General features: G+C 39.7%; 1 protein-coding gene across 2 annotated transcripts in view; it reads left to right on the top strand.

Moving 5' to 3' along the window:
* Positions 1–20,429, top strand: part of col15a1b (collagen, type XV, alpha 1b) — a 45,054-nt gene extending 24,625 nt beyond the window's left edge. For both annotated transcript variants that reach the window (XM_084732003.1, XM_084732001.1), the window contains 29 exons: positions 558–611; positions 1,237–1,272; positions 1,432–1,569; positions 1,743–1,802; positions 1,887–1,922; positions 2,666–2,707; positions 2,986–3,048; positions 4,097–4,132; positions 4,774–4,857; positions 5,602–5,667; positions 5,976–6,011; positions 6,403–6,465; positions 6,637–6,726; positions 7,875–7,910; positions 8,042–8,095; positions 8,799–8,855; positions 9,124–9,183; positions 9,581–9,625; positions 12,471–12,540; positions 12,687–12,712; positions 13,678–13,776; positions 14,000–14,144; positions 14,264–14,328; positions 14,616–14,747; positions 16,506–16,610; positions 17,323–17,397; positions 17,543–17,740; positions 17,941–18,056; positions 19,396–20,429. In XM_084732003.1, coding sequence (XP_084588129.1) covers positions 558–611; positions 1,237–1,272; positions 1,432–1,569; positions 1,743–1,802; positions 1,887–1,922; positions 2,666–2,707; positions 2,986–3,048; positions 4,097–4,132; positions 4,774–4,857; positions 5,602–5,667; positions 5,976–6,011; positions 6,403–6,465; positions 6,637–6,726; positions 7,875–7,910; positions 8,042–8,095; positions 8,799–8,855; positions 9,124–9,183; positions 9,581–9,625; positions 12,471–12,540; positions 12,687–12,712; positions 13,678–13,776; positions 14,000–14,144; positions 14,264–14,328; positions 14,616–14,747; positions 16,506–16,610; positions 17,323–17,397; positions 17,543–17,740; positions 17,941–18,056; positions 19,396–19,618 — 2,310 coding nt within the window. In that variant the 3' untranslated portion in view covers positions 19,619–20,429. The remainder of the gene's footprint in view (positions 1–557; positions 612–1,236; positions 1,273–1,431; positions 1,570–1,742; positions 1,803–1,886; positions 1,923–2,665; positions 2,708–2,985; positions 3,049–4,096; positions 4,133–4,773; positions 4,858–5,601; positions 5,668–5,975; positions 6,012–6,402; positions 6,466–6,636; positions 6,727–7,874; positions 7,911–8,041; positions 8,096–8,798; positions 8,856–9,123; positions 9,184–9,580; positions 9,626–12,470; positions 12,541–12,686; positions 12,713–13,677; positions 13,777–13,999; positions 14,145–14,263; positions 14,329–14,615; positions 14,748–16,505; positions 16,611–17,322; positions 17,398–17,542; positions 17,741–17,940; positions 18,057–19,395) is intronic.
* The last annotated feature ends 316 nt before the right edge of the window (positions 20,430–20,745 follow it).

The raw sequence follows: 20,745 nt of genomic DNA, 5'->3' as shown, positions 1-20,745 counted from the left end.
GAGGAAAGACAAAATTGTCCTTCCTCTATGGTTGCTGAGCCCACTGCTTCATGCTACATTTTAGCTAACTGACAGTGAGTGAGTAAGTCAGAACAGTCTCTATCTCAAGCATAAGGAGCTGAAGAGGAGATACATGTACATTTTATTCAATTATTGAATTATATTCAGGAAATTCTGTTAGTCTCTGTCCTTTTGGAATATTTCAATGAATATATGAAACTTGACTGTGAATGTGTCAACAATCAATCAACACTGTCTAAACTTAAGTGTGAGCATGTTGTCATCCTGTGGTGACTCAGAACAACGATGGTATGGATGATCTTATCACTTAAGGAAACTGTCTAATTATCCAGTTTCCCTCAGAAATGAGAGTATTCCTTTAAAGTGACTGACTGTCACCTCTGGATTCGTTGGGCCCTATTGGATGGCTAAAGGGTCAACAAACAGCTTAACATGACATTACTCTGTTTTTCCATACTGGCATATTATCTGTGACTTATCACTCTTTTATTTGTCTACCTCTACTTGTCTGTGTCTGTCTGCATTTGTATGTCCAGGGTCCAGAGGGAAAAGATGGGGCTCCAGGTCTGCCAGGAGCTGTGGGACCAAAGGTATGACCATCAAAATGGATTGTGTTCTGGTCACATAGACCATCCTCTTTTTTGCTTGTTGTGGTTCAGTGTAGAGCGAGAAACTGATATCCACAGGAAAGAAAGTAAAACTCCTTATCAGTTTGCTGAATTACCACATTTAGGCACTACTGAACTGAGCCAAATGAGCACAGTTTTGTTATTATATACAAAGAAGCCATTTCTGATAATATTCTATACTAGTCTACCAGTCTACTACTTTGGTATGGTCAAAATATATCCTTAATTGAGCACTGAGCATGCAGGGCAGGAAAGCAGCTGCAGCACTGCTGCAGAGATGCTCTGTAGGTCCACTGATTTTCTAGGTGAATTATGGGAAACACTATAGTTTTGCTGACTTCACATCACAGAGGATGAAGAAAGACATTTAAATGTGAATATTCGTATTTAACATCTTAGTCGGGGACCGCTCTATTCTGTACTATACATGTACCTAATCTGGTTTGATGCCCATGTTCTATCATGTATGGACTCCCTATATTAGTATTGACCTTTTATTATCCCAGCTTCCATCAAAGCTAAATAAAGTCAAAGTGCTCACTCCAGAAATAATACTTCTTTCTTACTTCATTTCTTACATCCTTAGGGTGACCAAGGGTTACCTGGGCCACCTGGACCAAAGGTAATATACTACTCAATATAGACTAAGCCAAAACAATGTACTGCACACCACCAAATTCTGCCTGTTTTTCAGTTAATGATTAATATTCTAAAAAAAAAAAAGTTTCCCATGTTTTTTTTTATTTTATTTTATTTTTTTTCATTTCCTTTATCTCCTCAGGGTGAATGTGGATCTAATGGTACAGCAGGCTCTGCAGGGCCACCAGGGCCTCCTGGTCCACAGGGAAAGAGAGGCCTAGCAGGTCCTCCAGGACCCCCTGGCCCCCCTGGACCTCCAGGAACCAAATTCTTTGTAGAGGTGACCCCATCTACACACTTATCACTGCTGTTGACAAACATACTTAAATCTCTAAGCCAAAAAAAGAGACAACAGGTTCATTTAGAGCAGAGATGATCAAAGGTTGTCATCGTCCTCACTACATGGGTGATTTCTGTTCAGTGTGTCACATCAGACTGTGTTTTTGTTTTCAGGATATGGAGGGATCTGGGAAGAGTGACATGCTCATTGGAGCTGGAGTCAGAGGCCCACAGGTCAGTGCAGAGAGTGTGTGTTTTTATGTAGTGCGTGTATATTGTTTCCTATACATCAAGTGTTTTCTGTTTTGTTTTTTCCAGGGTCCTCCTGGCCTACCTGGCCCACAGGGACCTAAGGTAAGAATGAATGGAAATTCACTAAATGTACACATGATGCTTTCAGAGGTAGCTAGTTATCTATTTTAAACAGCTAATAATCATAGACTTTACAAAAGAAGTGGATGTAGCCACTGTGACATCACTCATTGGTTCATTGGTTTGTGAACTACTGCTTTCTTTGAATCCTCAAGTTTGGCATTTTGGTCGTTGTCATCTTGTTTTTTTTGTTTGTTTGTTGTTGTTTTTTTTTGTTTTATTTGGTCCAAGAAAGTACCATATTTGGATGAGAGAGTGGACTTGGGGAGAAGCAGAGAGTGGACAGTCTATGGTTAACACAGTTACCAGCCTGGCAGGGCCTGGTACCGTTAGCATAGAAACGCTAAGTTATCAGGTAATGTTAGTATCTGTAATTCATACCATAAACGCATCAGGAAACTGTTTACTGAAGTCATACATAAAGTGAGAAGTAGGGTCATTTTCTCATAGACTTCCGTACTGTCGAACTTATATTTGCAACCTGCAGAGAGACCCCCTGCTGGCCATTAAAAAGAATGCAGGTTTAAGGAACTTCTGCATTGTCTTCACTTTTCAGACCTGGAAGCTACATCCACTTCTTTTATACATATAGTCTCTGTTTATATAGTCTCTGCATATAACACTGTCTGTATGACTGCTCTGTGAGTAGTGTACCCTGGCATACACTAGTTATTGCTCCATCTTGCTCAGTGGTTGAAGACGCTCATATCTCATGTCTTCTGCAGGGTGATGATGGACCTCCAGGTGCTCCAGGGATCTCTGTTAAGGTAAGCTGATTGTGAGATGGCTCTGATTTAGATTTATTTGTCATATATAGTATATGATCTTCATGAATTTCTTTTATTTTTATTCTTAACTGTGTATTTGGTGGTCAGTCAATGTTATTTTCAGGGTCTTCTTATCATTTGACTGTAATATATAGATTAATATTTCTCACAATTTCTAAAATTATTAAGTATTTGAATTTAAAAATTACTGAAGAAGTTGAACATGTAGCAGTGAAATTTCCTCTCAACCTTTGTGTCCATGCTGTGTATGCTCGCAGGGCGAGCCAGGGGACCCAGGACCAGACGGTCTTCAGGGTCCTGCTGGACTACCAGGTGCTAGGGTAAGTAGCAGTTCTTTACACAACAAACCTGTTGATGATTTGCAGTTGTTGGTTGTGAAATAGTTTGTTAACCCATAAAGTTGAAATGGCTCTGTCAAATGTTGACCAGATGTTTAATATAAATTGATGATTGGGATGGATGTGGAAACAGTATGCATGAATAGCTCTTAGTTAAAATGACATTTTGTTGTGCACATAATAGGTGGTTGACAGTAATATTTATTTTCATATTAGAATGAGCACTGGCAACTGGTTCCAGTGGTGGGCAGCAATGGGGAGTATATGATTTCAAATTCTAATTTCCATTACATCCCTTGTTACAAGCTCCTGTTAGTTTGACATTTTGGAAAATACGCTTGTTTGATGTCGTAGGACTTGACATCGACACTAGACATGATACACATGACTTAATACTAGACATCATTTTCATTCCCGTACATTCAAATAAGAGGTTTAGCGTTAATATAGCATAAAACTAGAGGCACACGTAATCAGCTATCATCCATTAAATGAGGGGAAAAAACAAACTTCCCAACAGTTTGACTCTTATTTACATGTTAGCTATATCTTCCTATCTAGCTAGCTGGCAACTTAGACTCAACTTGCCAGCAACAGCACACAAACTATTGGTATTACACTATTCTAGTTACCAGAATCAGAAACACAATGAGATTAACACCTAAAATACCCTGAAAGTAGCAAGGACGTTTGGCAGGAGTGCTACTAAGAGCAAGAAACTAGGTAGTTAATTTGGTAGCTAATCAGTAGGTTCTAGTTTGGTAGCTAGAACCTCATGCACCTGTGCTTAAATGTGACACAAATTGGTGACATCCATTCATTTGTGAATGCTTTCGTAATCCATATTTGAACAGGTAGATGTTTGCATGTTGCATCCTGCCTTGCACATATGGCATTACAGCACTAAATTGGCTTCAGTGAACAGTTTACAAATAAAATCCCCTTTCCAGTGTGTGATAATGTGTAAAAAAAAAAAGACATTATTGAAACTCATTAATTACTTTGTATGTCTCTTTACTCTACCAAACAGGGCGCCAAAGGAGAAAAAGGCAGTCCAGGACCCAAGGTACAGCTGCTGAACAAAACATAATGTGGATATTATCTCACAGAGTCTAATGCCGTCTGCATAGTTTGATAGCTGGATGTTTTGCAACTATAATCTGTATTTTTGTAATAACAGTGTACAAATGATGATATGAAAGGTGGAGCTTAAAGTGATGTACTTACAGAGAATTATCATCTGAATCTGCAGCTTCACTTGGTTTTACGAAGCTTGAATTTAAGCGCATTGTTCATCTGTCCAACCACAGCTTTACTGTTTGGGTTCCCTCTCACGGCTCTCGTGGATCATTTTCAGCCGCAGTAGGCAGCTGTTGTCAGAGAAGAGAGGTTGGTAGAGACCAAAAACAGAGCTGAAAGAGAGTCAGTATTGGACTCAGGTGGACTGAAATCCAGCTACATGCTAGCCAGTTAAAATCTTTATTCAGATTACAGTGAACACACTACCACACAGGAGCCTCCAAAATCAATACAGTATAAAGGTTCCTGGTAGTAGCTTTAAGTAAACTTCCCTGATTACTTCTTGGTTGTCTCATGCACTTCAAATTCCTGTTTATTGCTGCCTTCTCAACCTTCAAAGCCAGATGGTCTGCCCTTTATTTAATTTACATGTACATGACCAATAATTCTCTGTTTTTTCTTGTGAAGGGTGATCAAGGTGTTGATGGACTCAGTATCCCAGGACCACCTGGGCCTCCTGGACCTCCTGGACCTATGGCTAATATACAGGATGTAAGTGTATAGACTCAAACGCACACATATACACACATTTTTTTTTCCTGAAGTTCTTTTGCATTGCCTCACAATACTTTTTGTATTGTATTTGGCATAACACTAACTACATGCAGGGATTCTGTGTGTATGTGCAATGCTACTGTTTTCCTGAACTCTTGTGGTGTATTGGTAATACATCTGTCACATCTGGTAGAGGTGCCCCATGCTCAAATTCCATGTAGCTTAACAATGTCTTTCAGCTAATGTGAATAGGAGCAGTAAAGAATCACAGTACAGCTACTGTAACAGTATCGTAGCACCACGCAACCCGAGCAATGACCCAGTTAGCGACAGCCAGAGCTTCATCCATCACAGCCAGACAGAGCAGCTGCCATTATGCATACAGCCAATGGCTGTATTCTGTCGGAGCTCAGTCTTTTGAAAATAGGAATGAGCAATAAAAGCATAATGTATCATCATTAACTGTTCGGGGGAATGCACAAAATATTGGCAGAGAACGTAAACCTAGTTCACAGGCCTTTGGGAACTGAAGTTTTGATATGACACTTCACTTTTTCTACCATTCAAAAATTGGTAGTTTTGCCTTCACAGATAACAGATATTTGTAATGGAATCTGGTGTCAGTTTTTACAGTGCAAAAGAATAGTGAGCAAAACGGCAGTTGTTCATCAAAATATGGCAAAAACAATGTAAAACATTCCAAAAGTGCCCAAACTTACTTATGGTATATTCTGTCTGCAGCTGCTCCTGAATGTTACAGATGGTGTCTTCAATGTTGAATCTATCAGAGGACCTCCGGGGCCAAGGGTGCGTAATGCAGAGTGTCTTTTACAATACTGCAATGCAAGGAGCCTTTTACTGTAATTTAACCTACAATACTGAAATATAAATCCTTGTATTACCCTACAGTGTACTTCACTGGAGCATTAGCAGTGAATTTTTGAGATGCTTTGGCTGCAGTTGTGTGATATGATGCTGTGTTTGATGAGCATGTCATTTCTGCCTTTGTCAGTGAAGATCATTAACCGAGCACTATTGCTTTTGCATCCATGTTTATGTCTGTGCATGCATGCATGTGTATGTGTGAATGTGTGTGTTGTGTCTGCGTGTTGCAGGGCCCTGAAGGCTTGCCTGGCAGAGCTGGATTTCCTGTAAGAGCATTGTGCAACACAATCTTATGCTGAGCACTTGTATTACCTGAGAACATTTGATAGAAGTGCATGTACATTGAGTACTCTGCAGTTTATGAACAAAGATGCAACAGTCATTTAAAAGCAATGTAACTTTTTTTCCCCCAATTTTGCTTTTGCTTTCTTTGGGCTAAACAGGGTAGGTACCAGAAGTGCTAAAATGTTATTGCCACAAACAGTGTTTTTTCTTCTAGGTTAATTGAACATAAGTTTTAGGCCTCTGTAAATCCAGGACCCATTCTTTTTTATATCAACTGAAGAGTTTACAAAGCCACACAACCTTCATTTTAAAATATTAACATCTTCTCTAAACCTCCCAACTCTGCCTCACTACTCTTTCATCCCTCCCCAGGGCCCCAGGGGACCAAAGGGAGACTTAGGACCTCCAGGTATCCAGGGGCCACCAGGGTTCAAGGTGAGAACTAGGCCCCAGAATGAAGACAGAGCTGCAAAGCAGAACGTTTATAACGATTGTAACAAATATATTGTCATGTCTGTAAGCAAAATAATGGTTGAACTTGTAACAGTTAAGACAAGGAAGCCCTGCTGTGTATGCACACGTTTATATGTTTGTATATGTTTACAGGGAGAGAAGGGAGAGCCGGGGGTAACCATCGCTGCTGATGGATCCATCTTATCAGCACCAAGAGGCCCCTCGGGGCCCAAAGGCAACAAGGTACAAGACAAGTGATCCCTTACCCTTAGACAACCTTACCTAGTAACTGATTCTTATGATAGTAATAAGGGAGTGCATCAAATGAGAACACCTGAAAGATCACTGGTTGTCATTTTCACGCTCGGGTCCCTCCATGTTCTGCCCTCACCAGAATCCCTACACCACATGCACACAGTTGTGGACAAGAATAAAGACTCAAAGTCTACCTGCACAACTTTATATCAACATTTATTAGAGTTAGCTCTATGTGCTTGTGTTGGTGTATCAGGAGCACAATAAAGTGTCTCTAATATTCTCTCTTAGTGGTAAATATATTAGGTCATATTTTAGTATAAAATCTTTATTGTTTTGATCCACTGACATTTGCCCCATTATTGTTACTACTAGTTACTGTATTCCATTCTTAAAAGCTCACTAGTGTTTCAGTGGACAGAAACCCTTCATGTACAAGCTTTTATTATAAATACATTTGCAAGAATGTGTTGTGCAAAACATATTACTTACTTCAACTGCAGAAGGTACTAGGCCTTTATTTGAATCAGGCTTCTATTATAGGCAGGCCTTAGTTTGTCATTCTCTCTGTTTGCTAAGTATAACATATGAAGGTTTGTTTTGATCCACGCCTGTTTGCCCTGATAAGGTTACTACACTATGCTGTTAATCCAACCTCAATACTACCTGTGTCCATTTTCTAGAAGCCTTCTAGTGTTTCAGTGGACAGAAGATTTTAATTTCTTAACAAGGCTTTTATTGTAAAAAAAAAAAAAAAAAAAAAACATTTGCAAGACTGTGTTATGTAAAACTCAAGGACTTGTAAAGTTCCCATACAGCACTTCAGATGTAGCTACTTTCATCCTGTGGCACTTGTACGTTACTACAAAATACAGTTCTACATAGACGTTAACACGCATTCACCCACAGCAACTGAAACTGGACAATAACACTTTAAATTCGTAATCCAGTTAAGTATTTCAACAACTCCCAGAGAGTGAATGAGGATAAGATCTGGGGTTTTGTGAGGATGGGAAGAATTCCTCATTTTTTCAAGTAACAGAACTTGTTTATTACTGTCATTAATGTAAATTTCATGCCATATCCTCGTCGCGTCTTCGTCTGACATTTTGATGTATTGCTTTGTAATGTCATAGGGTGACCGTGGGTTCCCTGGACCTGCTGGACTTATGGTGAGTTTCTTCTTGCAAACTTTTACATTTGTTAATGTTGGCAAGCAAATCTGATTATTTTTATCGTTATGAACTACTAGAGGAAACTGTATAGCGAGGGAGAATAATTGAGGTGTTTCTGTTTATTTCAGGGCCCAATCGGACCGACTGGACAAAAAGGAGAATATGGCTTCCCTGGTCGCCCAGTGAGTACCTGTTTGTTGTATATTTGTCAGGCAATGAACATCCCCTTTGTAGGCAGAGAATCTACTGAGACATGGGTATTTAAAACTCAGTGTGACCAGTGAATGAAGAGATGTATTTCTCAGTGCTAAGACAAACCACATTTGTTCATTTAAATATGCTAAAAGTAACTTTTCAGGAAGGAACCTTGCACACTCGTTACCTGAGATATTGATTCTCTAGTTAAGACTGTATCTCTAAAAAGAAATGTTTAATGGTAGACACTACAAGTAAATGATCAAATTAGTTAGTTTACAACAGATTTTCACATCTTGGCATTTTTGCAGGATTTAGTTGACTTGTACTCAAATTACATGTTGCACTTGTATGTATGTGTATGCATGTGATTAATGACTTTTTATTAACAGTGGCAAACAATGGCCGTGTCTCAATTAATGCTTCTTCAGGCTCACAGGGGCAGAAATAGCCCACCTTTTCATGTACTAATGTACTGATGTTTCAGAAAATTACTCAATCAGAACAGGAATTAATCATGTTAATCAACATAATCAATCCATCACTACTTGTGGAAACATTATACAGAGCACCCCAGAACTGTTCATTCCTGGAGGATGTCAGCATTTAATGCTTTGCACTACATACTGTGTTTAAAGTCTTTTTGCCTTTCACAAACACTCATTTGTTTCTTTCCCTCTCTTTCTGCAGGGACGACCTGGCATGGCTGGGAGGAAAGGTGACAAAGGCGACTCTGTCGGTCTGCCGGTAAGAGGAAAAGAGAATGATGGAAGAGATCTGTGATTTTCTTGTTGTTAAGGCTCTACTCAATAATCAGTTTGACCTTTTAGGGTAGAAATATTCAGACGTGGATAAGACATAAGCCTTTGTTTCCAGGCATTTCACAAGTAAACAAATATATCTGGCACCAATCCATGTCAATGTTTTATCATGAATTTTGGTGGTGAGGTGACCCTTTTGCTTTGATTCCCTTAAGTTACGATTCACTTCACTTTGTGACTGTCTCATCTGTCAGGGCCCTCCAGGTCCTCCAGGCCCACCTGGACTTCCAGGAAGAGTCATTGGGCTGAACGGAGTAAGTTTTATCTGATGCTTTTTAATTCTCCTATTTACAATTTTCCAGGACGGTGATGATGTTGATGATAAACAGCCAAGACTTTTCGCTGCCATGTTTAAAGGCATGTTTCACAGACATATGTCGGTCATAGTTTAAAACAAGTCCAGAAAATGCATCCAGGAAATGTATTTTTATTGATGATCTGAAGACATCATAATAATGATAATGAAAGATGTTGCAGTCACATAAGTCACATAGTAGTAGTATCAGTCTTCGGAGCACTTATATCACTGTGAGCTAGTTCTCTTTATTTATCTTTTAATCGTCTACAGTACAGTGTTAGGCCTGACACATTCCAGCTGATAGTTGATTGATCGTTTAGTCTGATGACGCTGCTCTTCTTTGAATTCTAAAGACAGTGTTTCCGGTGCGCCCCAGACCGCACTGCAAAAAGGGACGAGTAAGTCTGAGTCGGACCATCTGATTGGTCTGTTTCAGTGTGAAATCGGACCATCTGGTGGTTCTGTTGGTGTGTGGGTGTAGCAGCATGGCAGCTCTGGTCTGGGCTACAAACAGCACCCCATCTCTCCCCAATGTCTTCTACCTCCCTTCATTTTCTCCTCCCCTCTCTCCTGGCTCTTCTTCTGTCCTAATGATCTTTGGAAAGGCTACATGTCTGTGGGTCTGGTCTCCTCTCACCAGGCGTTAACATTCATCTTGTATACAGGTTCTTTGTAGACATGTATTTCATTGTCTTACCTAAATTCAAAATGTATTGAAATTAGTTGCCAGATAGAGATTAAAGATGAGCCATCTATAAATGTGATGTATCTGGTTAGATCTTGAATTCATTTCCACCAAGACTTTCTTTGTCCTTGTGGTCCAATCTGATCACCCAGGATGAATGTTAATGCCAGGTGTTAAAGGGTTTCTGAGTCTGACTCCTGCTTGCCTCTTTGTCTGTCCTTATTGTTCTCATCATCTCAGGGAAGAGGAAGCTGGGTGAACCTCTGACGGGGAGGGGGGAAAAAGAATTGACAGTGTTTATACTCTTTTACGCTATGCGTATATCACAGTTGGTACCAAATCACTTTTCAGCTCAATCAAGTCAAAAACGAAATCTATAGAGAATGTCTGGTAACAGTTGATTCGAAAGGGTGTGAATGCTGTAAGACTGACATGACGCCATCATAACCATGACATGAAACCTGTCATGAGCTTGAAGGAGTCAACATAACCTGTCGTAAAGATTGCAGTCATCAAACTTGAAAAAAATATTTAGCTTTATCCTTGAACATTAGATTAAATGTCACATGTGGATGGTTTTGACATTGGCTGTCGTGAGACCATTATAATGGTGTCATGACTACTTTCCTCTCAAATATAGTGGTACATTTTGGATTTGTCATAAAGATGTCATTAAGTGTCACTAACATGCCAAACACTTATATAATAGTGCCATGAATAATCCCTCTGACATCAACTAAAGTGGTACCGTTTGGGTTGTCATAAAGATGTCATAAAATGTTAGAAATCCAATTTGACGGCAGAGCACAGTACCAAGGTGATTTACAGAATTTCCTGATTGACAGCTAGCTTAATTCATTGCTAAGCAGGCTAACCACTAACTGCTGCTAACTCCAGCTAGAGTTAGTATGTTTTCCTGGTTTGCCATGCAGCTGACTCAGCACCAGGGTGTCAGGAGCCAACCCCACCAAACCACCTTGCTACTGTACTCTCTGTCAAACTTCACTGTGTCATGGTTATGATGGTGTCATGTCAGTCTTATGCACACCCCTTTAAGTAAAGCATTACTAAATATATTCCTAAAATGTTGGCCATGTTCCCTTTTAATTTATTCCAACTAAAAGCTCCTTCTTGAATTGGTTGCATTTAAAGTGAAATACCAAACTCTGGCCTGCATCTCCTTAGGTAGATAGAAATGGTTTCAGACATACACCATTTGTTCTCATAGTGCCGGGTTTTTGGGTTCTACTCTGAAATGTAGTGTGTCTCCTGTGATGTCTCCTACTTGGCTGAATTCCAATCAAGTAAAGAGGTGGAGGCCTCTATGCAGGAATTATGCACACATTCTTATCAGAATACCAATAGCTGTGCACAGTTCAATATAGTTGTGTCAACAGCTGATTCCTGAAATTTGATGAAAAATATAATTTTATAACTTTTGTTGGACATTACTTGGAAGAATTCTGATTGGAATTTGGCTCCTTTTTTTCTTCAAATGTCACTTTGTAGGTTTTAGGTGTGGTGAAGGGCTCCTTCATATAAATGCATGAAAATGAATCTCTAAACTTTCACCTGTCTTATTAAATGGGAGTCATGATGCTATGATAATTAAATGTGCTGTAGGTTAACATTCAACTCATACTAGGGCTGTCAAGTGATTAAATAAATTAATGTAATTGAATATATGCTTTGTGTGTGATTCTAAATTGCTAACATATATTTTTTTGCAGTGAAAAACAAAATATTTCAGTTTAAAAGGATTTTGGTAGATGAGTGAATCAATGCATGAACTGTATAAACTTTAAAGTTCAACGTTTCTTTTATTCCAGAACTGTTCATATGCAATAATGACAATAACAATCAAAAATATGAATGAATACCCTGAGGAAATACGATCAGAAATGTTTTGGCAAGAACACTGATAGAACTAAGTTCCCGAGTTTCTCAGTCTATCCTTGGTATTGTGATAATTGTCACTGTCATGCATTTTAACATACAGGACATCTCATGCTACAGTTATACACTTAAATCTCATTATGTTTGGCCTGGTCAGTTATTGAAGCTCACTGCAGTGATTTTATCCACTGTCAGCCTTCTTGTCTTAATAGGCCTTCAGTGTAATCATAAGGGAAAGTAATATAGCTCAACTGTACAATGGGACATCATTTGTGACATTTCCAAATAATCACAAGCTGACAGTTAAAAGGGATATGACTGTAGTGCACCTGTTATAACCTCCTGTCCCCTAACCTGTTGTATTTTAACCACCGAAGTCAAGGCAGGTCTGTATGTGCTGCTGTCCTAAGCATGCGTCCCTTGTATTTAACAGGTGTTTTTGCTCAGCTGACAAAATGTTTTTAACTATTGATACCTATATCTTTTATATTATAAAACCCAAGTTTGACAATGCTTAACATGTTCTTTAGACGTTTGGCCTAAAAAACAAATTAATCAATGTGTTCTGCAGTCTGTATATTGGTGTTGACTTTTTGTCTGCTATCTTATACATGCTGATATCCATGTAATGTTAATGGGTGTATGTGTGCGTGTGTGTGTAGGAGACAGAGACAGTGGGAACTAAAGGAGACAAAGGAGATATTGGACTACCTGGAGAGCCAGGTACACCTGGTAAGATCTTTCTCATTTGCTGCCATTGACTTCCTTGAACATCTGGGTCTCCATTTGGTTTGAATGGATTTGCTTAAAAATACATTTTTGAATGGTAACTGACTGCATGAACTTGCACTGTTTGTATCTTTTATTTTTCTCCTCAGCACCCAGCTTTCCAGATGGAATTGTGGTGAGTACCATTTTATAATACATTACAGGTCTAACGTCAACAGGGTCAGGAAAAAAGGCAAATGAAAAAGAGCAGTTTCCAGAAACAAAAAAACACACCCACTAACAACATCCTTTCCTGTAACACTTAACAGCAGTGCTGTTCACATTGTTATTATCAGCATATTGACTCTACTGGTCATAAAGCACCTCGGAATTCCTTATTTTTCATGACAGTATTCTGCAACTACTAGACCATTCATTAGGTTTTCTGATTATTGTTACAAATTATCCTGAAGTGAGGCTTCATGTAATGTTAAAGGTGAACCGATCAATATTTTCATATGAACTATAGATCAAATGATGTCTTATGTGATGGGGGACTGATAGTAAAAAAAATTATCATCTGATTCTCCGGTTCCCCTCAGCTCTCACCTCTCAGTGTTTTATTGTCTTTCAGTTCATTGATTTGGATTTTTATGGCCTGAAACTTTACTGTTTTGGTTCAGTCACACCGTTCTCATCAACAGCAGCATCTTTCAGCTGTAAGCCACTGTAGCGACAGACACAGTTAGCTACTAGCTTGTAAATTAAGTGGAGTATTTAGCAGCTAAGGTGCCAGATATTTTTCTAAGGAGTTGGTGGAGACCAAAACAGAGCTTAGAGAAGAGTGATCATGGGACTGAATTCATCAGGTGGCCACAAACACAAGTCCAAGTAAATGTGATTGTTGTTCAGTTTTTGCTGAATGTGCTACAGGCAATTGTTTGCTAACACTTTATAATATAATAACTTGTTCTTTTAACTGAGTTTCTCAGATAATTGATGCTGCTGATTTTGCCGATTAAGTAATGTATGGTTTTTATAAACATGTATAGTTTGGGAGAAGAAAAAAATCCAACAAATAACTAGCTGTATTGAACTTAAATTTGAATGTCGGGTTGTTGATCTCTATATGTTTGTGTGTGTTTTTTGTGAATGTCTCAGGGTGCTAGAGGTGATCAGGGATACCAAGGTCAGAAGGGAGAGAAGGGTGACAGTGGTCTGCCTGGTCCTCCAGGACTGCCCGGGAGGTCAGGACTTGTGGTAAGTTCTAATAATAATAAGCTACTTCCTGAAAATTCTCCTCTGATTCGTTAGTAATTACTCAGGTATTGGAATGATGAGCTGCTCACAGCAGATCTTCTTTGCTCATATTTACTGCTGTTGAATATATTTGAGTATCAGAGTGAAAATGTTCAGCTCCAATGGAACTTCACTTTGGAAATGCAGGTATTAGATGAATTACTGTGTTTAAACAATCCTGCAGGGTCCAAAAGGTGAGTCCATCGTGGGTCCTCCAGGACCTGTCGGTTCTCCAGGTGAGCCTGGAGCTCCTGGGTTTGGACGACCCGGTCCCCGAGGACCCCCTGGCCCTGCTGGACCCCCAGGACCACCATCTGCATATGGATCAGGTATGTGTGTGTGTATAAAAGTGAGACCTCAGCTTGAGTCCATAGAAGTTATAGACCTCATGCTTATGCATAAGTCTGTCTTGTATCTGTTAAATGTATTTGTGATATGTCATCATCAGCTGTGAGTATCCCCGGACCTCCTGGTCCTCCCGGCCCACCAGGAGCTCCAGGATATGCCAACCCAGTAAGATACCTGCCAATGAGCAAGACACTTAACTCCTGCTCTGCTGTTTTTTCACTGGTCATGTACACTACAAGAAATGCTAACATTTAATTGTGTTTAGAAAGCTCTCTCTTTGTAGATTTTTTGTGAATCTAGTGAAATTATCTGCCTTATGATTTGCCCTAATCCTGCCACCTATAGTGTGACAAATGTCTGGAGTAAATGTATCTGTAGTGGAAAGAAATAAAATTAAAATTACTGTAACTAGCAGACACCCAAACTGATGCTGTGATGCTGTGTACATCAAGGTGACCATCTATAAGACGGTCCACGCTCTGAGCAGAGAGACTCACCGAGCTGCAGAGGGAACACTGGTCTACGTGTCTGAGAAGGGAGGAGAGCTGTACATCAGAGCACGCAATGGCTGGCGCAAGATCCAGGTGTGTATTGTGTGTCCGGACACGTGTATGTTTGGTTTGATGTGTGGACTGTCCGATCCTTCTCGTCATTATGTGTAATTTATCACCAGTATACAAATTTCTTTTATAGAAGATGATATATGTCAAAAATACCACCTGTTCATGAGACATAATTCACAAGCTGCACAAGCTCTGTATATGAAGCGCTATTCCTAATTTTGAGTTTGATCTAAAGTCAGGTTGCAAAATGAACTTTTTTGCCTATTAGCCAAATGGATAATGAATTTTCATTTTTTACCAGTCACTAAATAGATTAGCATTGTTTTTTGTTGCCTGGTGAGAGAAGGAAACCTAGCAGTCACTTGCAATTTTACCAGCATTTGGCTTGTGGCTGGTCTTAATGTTGGTCCCTGCCTACAGTCAGTAACTCAGATGGTCTCCAACATTTGTGTTGTCATCTAAAGTGTATTTAACCTTACAAAGCAGGTTTGACAGCCCACCAAACTCCATTGACAAATGCAGGAATTTTACCTTGCAAATCATTGCAAAACATACTTCATTCAAGCTCAACAGAAACAAAAAACATTCGCCCAGCCTGGTTTGGTGGAAATATGCTGTTAATTCACCGGGTTAGATGTGAAAATATTATGGCTCCTCTCCTCAGCTGATGTCTGTAAAATGGCCTGCAATGGCTGCAACATAATACTTGGAGGTAAATGCGGCTATCAGAGTACAACCACTAAAAGTACTTGTTTTGCCAGTGACAGGCTCAGGTTCTTATTTTAAGTGTCTGATAAGTGTCTGATGGAAAGGATCCCTTTTGTCAAAGAGTTAGTTTGCTTTCACACCTACAAGTCCAAGGTTCATTTCAAGTCCAATGTTTACATTTAGTCAGGTTAGTTTTGGATTTACATTACAGTTATCTAAGTGCACTAAAGAACTTTACATGTCATACCTATGTCCTGTCATCATCACAGACGTGGGCTGTGTGTCCCTATATTTGATACTGACTGGTTCATAGATGGGCGTGTGTCTGATGTTGGTGTGTTTACAGTTTGGCAGGTAGCTTGACTTCAGTGGCCGTTTATGGGAGAGAGATGAATGAATGAACAGATTGACATTGTTGTCACTATAATACCGTTATTATTGCACTACTATCAGCAGCACCAGAGTGAAACAACAACAGAAAAGCATCTGCATTTTTATGAGTTTTTTCCAGTTGAGTCTATAAATTTGTCAGACCACATATCAGTTAAACATCTGGTCTCCTCCTGTCCCCATCTGCACCCATGGCTCATTTTGTTTTGGTGTGTTGTTTTTCCTTCTTCCAACTTTTATGACATCTTGTCATAATTTCTTATAATTGCTCCAAAGTCTGAACCATCCAAACAATGTTTTCACACTAGAAACAAACTGATCCCCGGTCCACTTTGATCCGGATCGAGGCCACCTCTTTTTGCTGGACCAAAGTCTGTTCTTTTGGTTGATTTGGTCAACCAAATCAACCAATTCAGTAAAACTTGAATTCACTGAGTTAGAAGTATCAAGAAATAGCTGTTATATCACTCTCCTCTAAGCCACCAGTTTCACAGGGAGAGACTCACACACACTAACATGTACACACTACCAAAACAAAGAGCAGAAAGGCTCAGATTACTATTTCATTCTCTGCCATTGTTCTACTATATACATAACAAATAGTTGTTTGATATTATATTAATGTTCAGAACCTCATATATAAAACCTCTTACCAGATCCTGTATGTGTGTGTCCTTTCAGCTTGGAGAGTTGATCCAAAGTCAAAGTGGACCGTCTGCTGCAGCTGCATCTCAGTCCCTCAGCAGACCTGGAGAATGGAGCAGACCACACAGGATCCACAGCCAGGTTCTGACACACACTCACACACACACATGCACGCACGCACGCACGCATATACACACACACACACACACACACACACACACACACACTGCTGTTTATTTACCTACATATTTTGGTGTGAGTTGCTTCGTTATGGAGATATTGGTCATGAGATGTCTGCCTTCTCTCAAATATAATATGACCAAATGGCACAAGTCCTGTATTGCTCCAACCACCAAAAAATACATCTGGAAAAAACAGTATCTCTTTCTAAAAATCATGACCCGGTTGCTCAAAATAATCCACACACCTCTTTGTGAGCAGTTTCTTGTAGGTACTACTTTCTTTCTGCAGTAGAATTTATCAGAACTAACTTAAAATCTACAGGAAACTAACTTCTTTCTAATAGAAAAAAGTAGTTCCTACATGAAACTGCTCACAACAATGTCTGTCGTAACCAGGTCATGATTTTTGGAAAGATACTCTGGTTTTGAATTTTTCAAATGTATTTTGTTGGTGCCTTGAGCAACACAGGACTTGTACCATTTAGCTCCATTGTATTGAAGCGAAGGCAGACATCTCTACAGCCCATATCTCCAAAACTCTGCAGCTCACACCAAAAAAGATCTAGATGGCTAAAAAGCACTGGGCACCAGGGCAAACATATGTATTTTTGATTTTGGGGTGAACTGTCTCTTTAAAACTTATCCTAATGATTCATGTTTTTGTTGAACAGGAGCTTCAGGAGGGTGTTAGAGGGTATCAGCCCAGCTATAATGTACTACCACAGACCTTCAATGCTGTACCTGGGGTGAGTGTAACACACCTTTACACGCACCTATTTACATATACATGCATTCAGACATAAAATCATACACTCCTTACCATGACCAGGCAGCTCAACATTTCCTGACCAAACAACAGCGCTAACTCTGATCTGTATTTCTCTGACCCAGCTCCACCTGGTTGCACTGAACGCACCTCTGAAAGGTGACATGCGCGGCATCCGGGGGGCAGACTTCCAGTGCTACCAGCAGGCCCGCGCCATGGGCCTGACAGCCACCTACAGGGCCTTCCTGTCCTCACACCTCCAGGACCTGGCAACCATCGTGAGGAAGGCAGACCGCACTGACATGCCTGTGGTTAATATCAGGGTGAGGAAACATTGTACTTACTTTTACAGTGTTTCTGACCTTTCTGAGAGTTTTTTTTTATTACTTGGTGTTGAGACATATCACCCACTGTGCTCTAACTTGTTTAAAGTTACAGTCAGCAATCATAATAAATGATAAATTTACTGCTGACATCTTCTTTTAAAATCATTCCGTTCACTTTTATTCATCTCTTCTCTCAGGGTGAAGTGTTGTTCAGCAGTTGGATGTCCATCTTCTCTGGAAATGGAGGCACATTTAACCCGTCCATACCCATCTACTCCTTTGATGGACGCAATGTGATGACTGACTCAGCATGGTGAGTGAAAGAGAGAGTGTGTGTATGTGTGTGTGTGTGTGTGTGTGTGTGTGTGTGTGTGTGTGTGTGTGTGTGTGTGTGTGAGAGGGAAAGTAAAGCCAATCATCCAAACTGATGATTTTATGAGACCCAATTTGCCTGAAAAGACTCGACAAAATAAATGTTTTATCACAGAAAGATCATAGATGTCATGTGTACATGGACACCAACTATCACTGAAACAGACAGTAATGATATTATCTGTGGTGGACATATTTTTGTCTTCATGAGACAGGAGCCAGCAGAGGATGAAGAGGAAATGAAACGAGAAATGGTGGATGATGTATAAAATAGTAGAAACAGGGTTATCTGCATGCTAATTAATTCACAGCCAATTAATTATTGTACAATTAAAGGCTGTGAATTAATCAGTGTGCTCCAGTCCCTTGTTTACCATAAAAAAAGATCACCAGAGGGCATTAAGATGGCTGTCAGTTTGGCAATTCCAAATACTGTAGCTGCCATAGCCATCAATGTAAAAAAATATCCTGACATTAGCAAGACTGAGTGGGTTATAGACAGCTTTATGCCAGTATCTGCATATATTCTTCATCTTTTTTTGGTCAGGGTCACAGGGTCTGGGGCCCAGCATGCATTTGGTGACAAATTGGGTAAAACAAATATCTACATGTAACACTTTAAACAGGCTCGTGTCAGATTGAAGTTTGGTCATTTTCAAATTGGCAATTCCATTAATGAATGCTTTTCTACATTTTATTTATAGTATCCATTCAATTGTTAGTAATTTTTGTAAGAAAATTATCTCTGAGGCAGTGTTATTTGGAAAGAAATTTTTGATTTAGTTTTAGTCATGGTCTTCACTAAGTCAGCATTTAGTTTAGTCATATTTTAATTATCTGGATTGTTGTAGTTGTAATCAAATTTTAGTTGACTAAATATCATAAGATTCTAGTTGATTTAAGTCACAGTAGATTTAGTTTTTACTTGTTAGTGTAATGCATACATCATATGTCTAACATTAAATAGACTACATGTCTGTAAACATCCAGTGAATCTTTACACTTACTGACATGTCAGTCGCTCTTTTAATTTAATAAAATAAAAGATTTGCAACTCTGGGTCATTCACTTCTCTGATCAGTACAAGACAGCAGTGGTTTCTTTTAGCTCACACTGTATTTCAAGTTCAGTGCTCAAGTTAGCTAATAAAATAACATTAGCATGCAAAACTTTTTCAGTGGGTTGCGTCTCAGTTTTAGGTCTTTGCAGAACTCAGAACACCTCTGGGCATATTATAGTCTCCAGTTACCTGACTTGCGTGTCTCCCCCTCTTCCCCCAGGCCCGAGAAGTTGGTGTGGCACGGCTCCAGTGCTGTGGGCATCCGTCTGACCAATAACTACTGCGAGGCGTGGAGGACGGCTGACATGGCGGTGACGGGCCAGGCCGCACTGCTGCAGACGGGACGACTACTGGGACAACACACGCAGTCCTGCTCCAACCACTACATAGTGCTGTGCATAGAGAACACATACGTGGGCAACACACATCAAAGGAGAACCTGAAGAGACGCAGGAAACACACACACAGAAACACACACGCAGGCATGCTGAACATGCAGAGTAGACATGCGACACAGTGCACATACATGTTAATTTGAATGGGAAACACATGCAGGCACATACACACATGATGACACATCACTGCATAGACATCACATTCAAGTGTACAGACAGAAGGCACTTGTGTTCATACATGCACCCATGCAGATAAAATACACACATCAACATGCAGAAGCAGACATCTACAGAAAAATGACACGCGCAACACACACACACACACACACTTTGTTTAGCTTCATCTTTAGTGCCAATGTGTAATCCAACACTTTATGTTGCCACGAGTCCGTCCCACTCTAGATTTAAGTTATTTATATTCACTATGAACATGTAACATCAGGATGTACAGGATGTGATGCTGAAGTGAAAGATGTCAGTAGAACTGAATGACTTAAAGGGATAGTTTGGGTTTTTTGAAGTGGGGTTGTATGAGGTTATATACCGGTGTGGGAAGCTAAGCAATGTAAAGCATTAAAATGTATTTTGGCCTCCTAAAAAATAGTTTAAGTGTATCTTACATTACATATATAGAATATTTTCACAACTTTACCTTGCTGTCACACAGGCTTTTTTGACAGGAAACTGGTGTTATACAAGCCAAATATTGCTCTCTCCAAAGCCACCAGACTACTGTGACAAAAACAATTTTACCTCACAAAACACAGGAGTTGCTGCCTCACTCAATTAGTTTGTTTGTGTAATTTTGTGACGTCAGTGAATCCTAATTAACATTTTAGAATGCAGAAGTCACACAATAACACAATAACAGATCAAGGCAGCAGTATACCAGCAACTCCAGTGTTCTGCAAGGTAAAAATACTGTTTTTGCCAAAGGAGAGAATGATATAGTCCCTGTCAGAAAAGACAAAATAAGGCAGTGTAAATATTCTGAATATACTGAAAACTGATACTGATCTTGATATTTTAGGGTGGACCTTTTTTTAATTGTCTAAAATATGTTTAGGTGCTGACCTCGTTCACAGCAGAACATTACTCAGCTTCCTACACTGGTGCTCCTGGTGCTTCTCCAGACTGGGGGGTGTGCCAACAGCCATCAACTGCAGGTGATACAC

This window comes from Lutjanus erythropterus, chromosome 12, assembly GCF_056507025.1.
Source record: "Lutjanus erythropterus isolate fLutEry1 chromosome 12, fLutEry1.hap2, whole genome shotgun sequence".
In the NCBI taxonomy this organism is placed as follows: Eukaryota; Metazoa; Chordata; class Actinopteri; order Lutjaniformes; family Lutjanidae; genus Lutjanus; species Lutjanus erythropterus.
The sequence above is the reverse complement of the archived record's forward strand: the minus strand, read 5'-3'. Positions and strand labels throughout refer to the sequence as shown.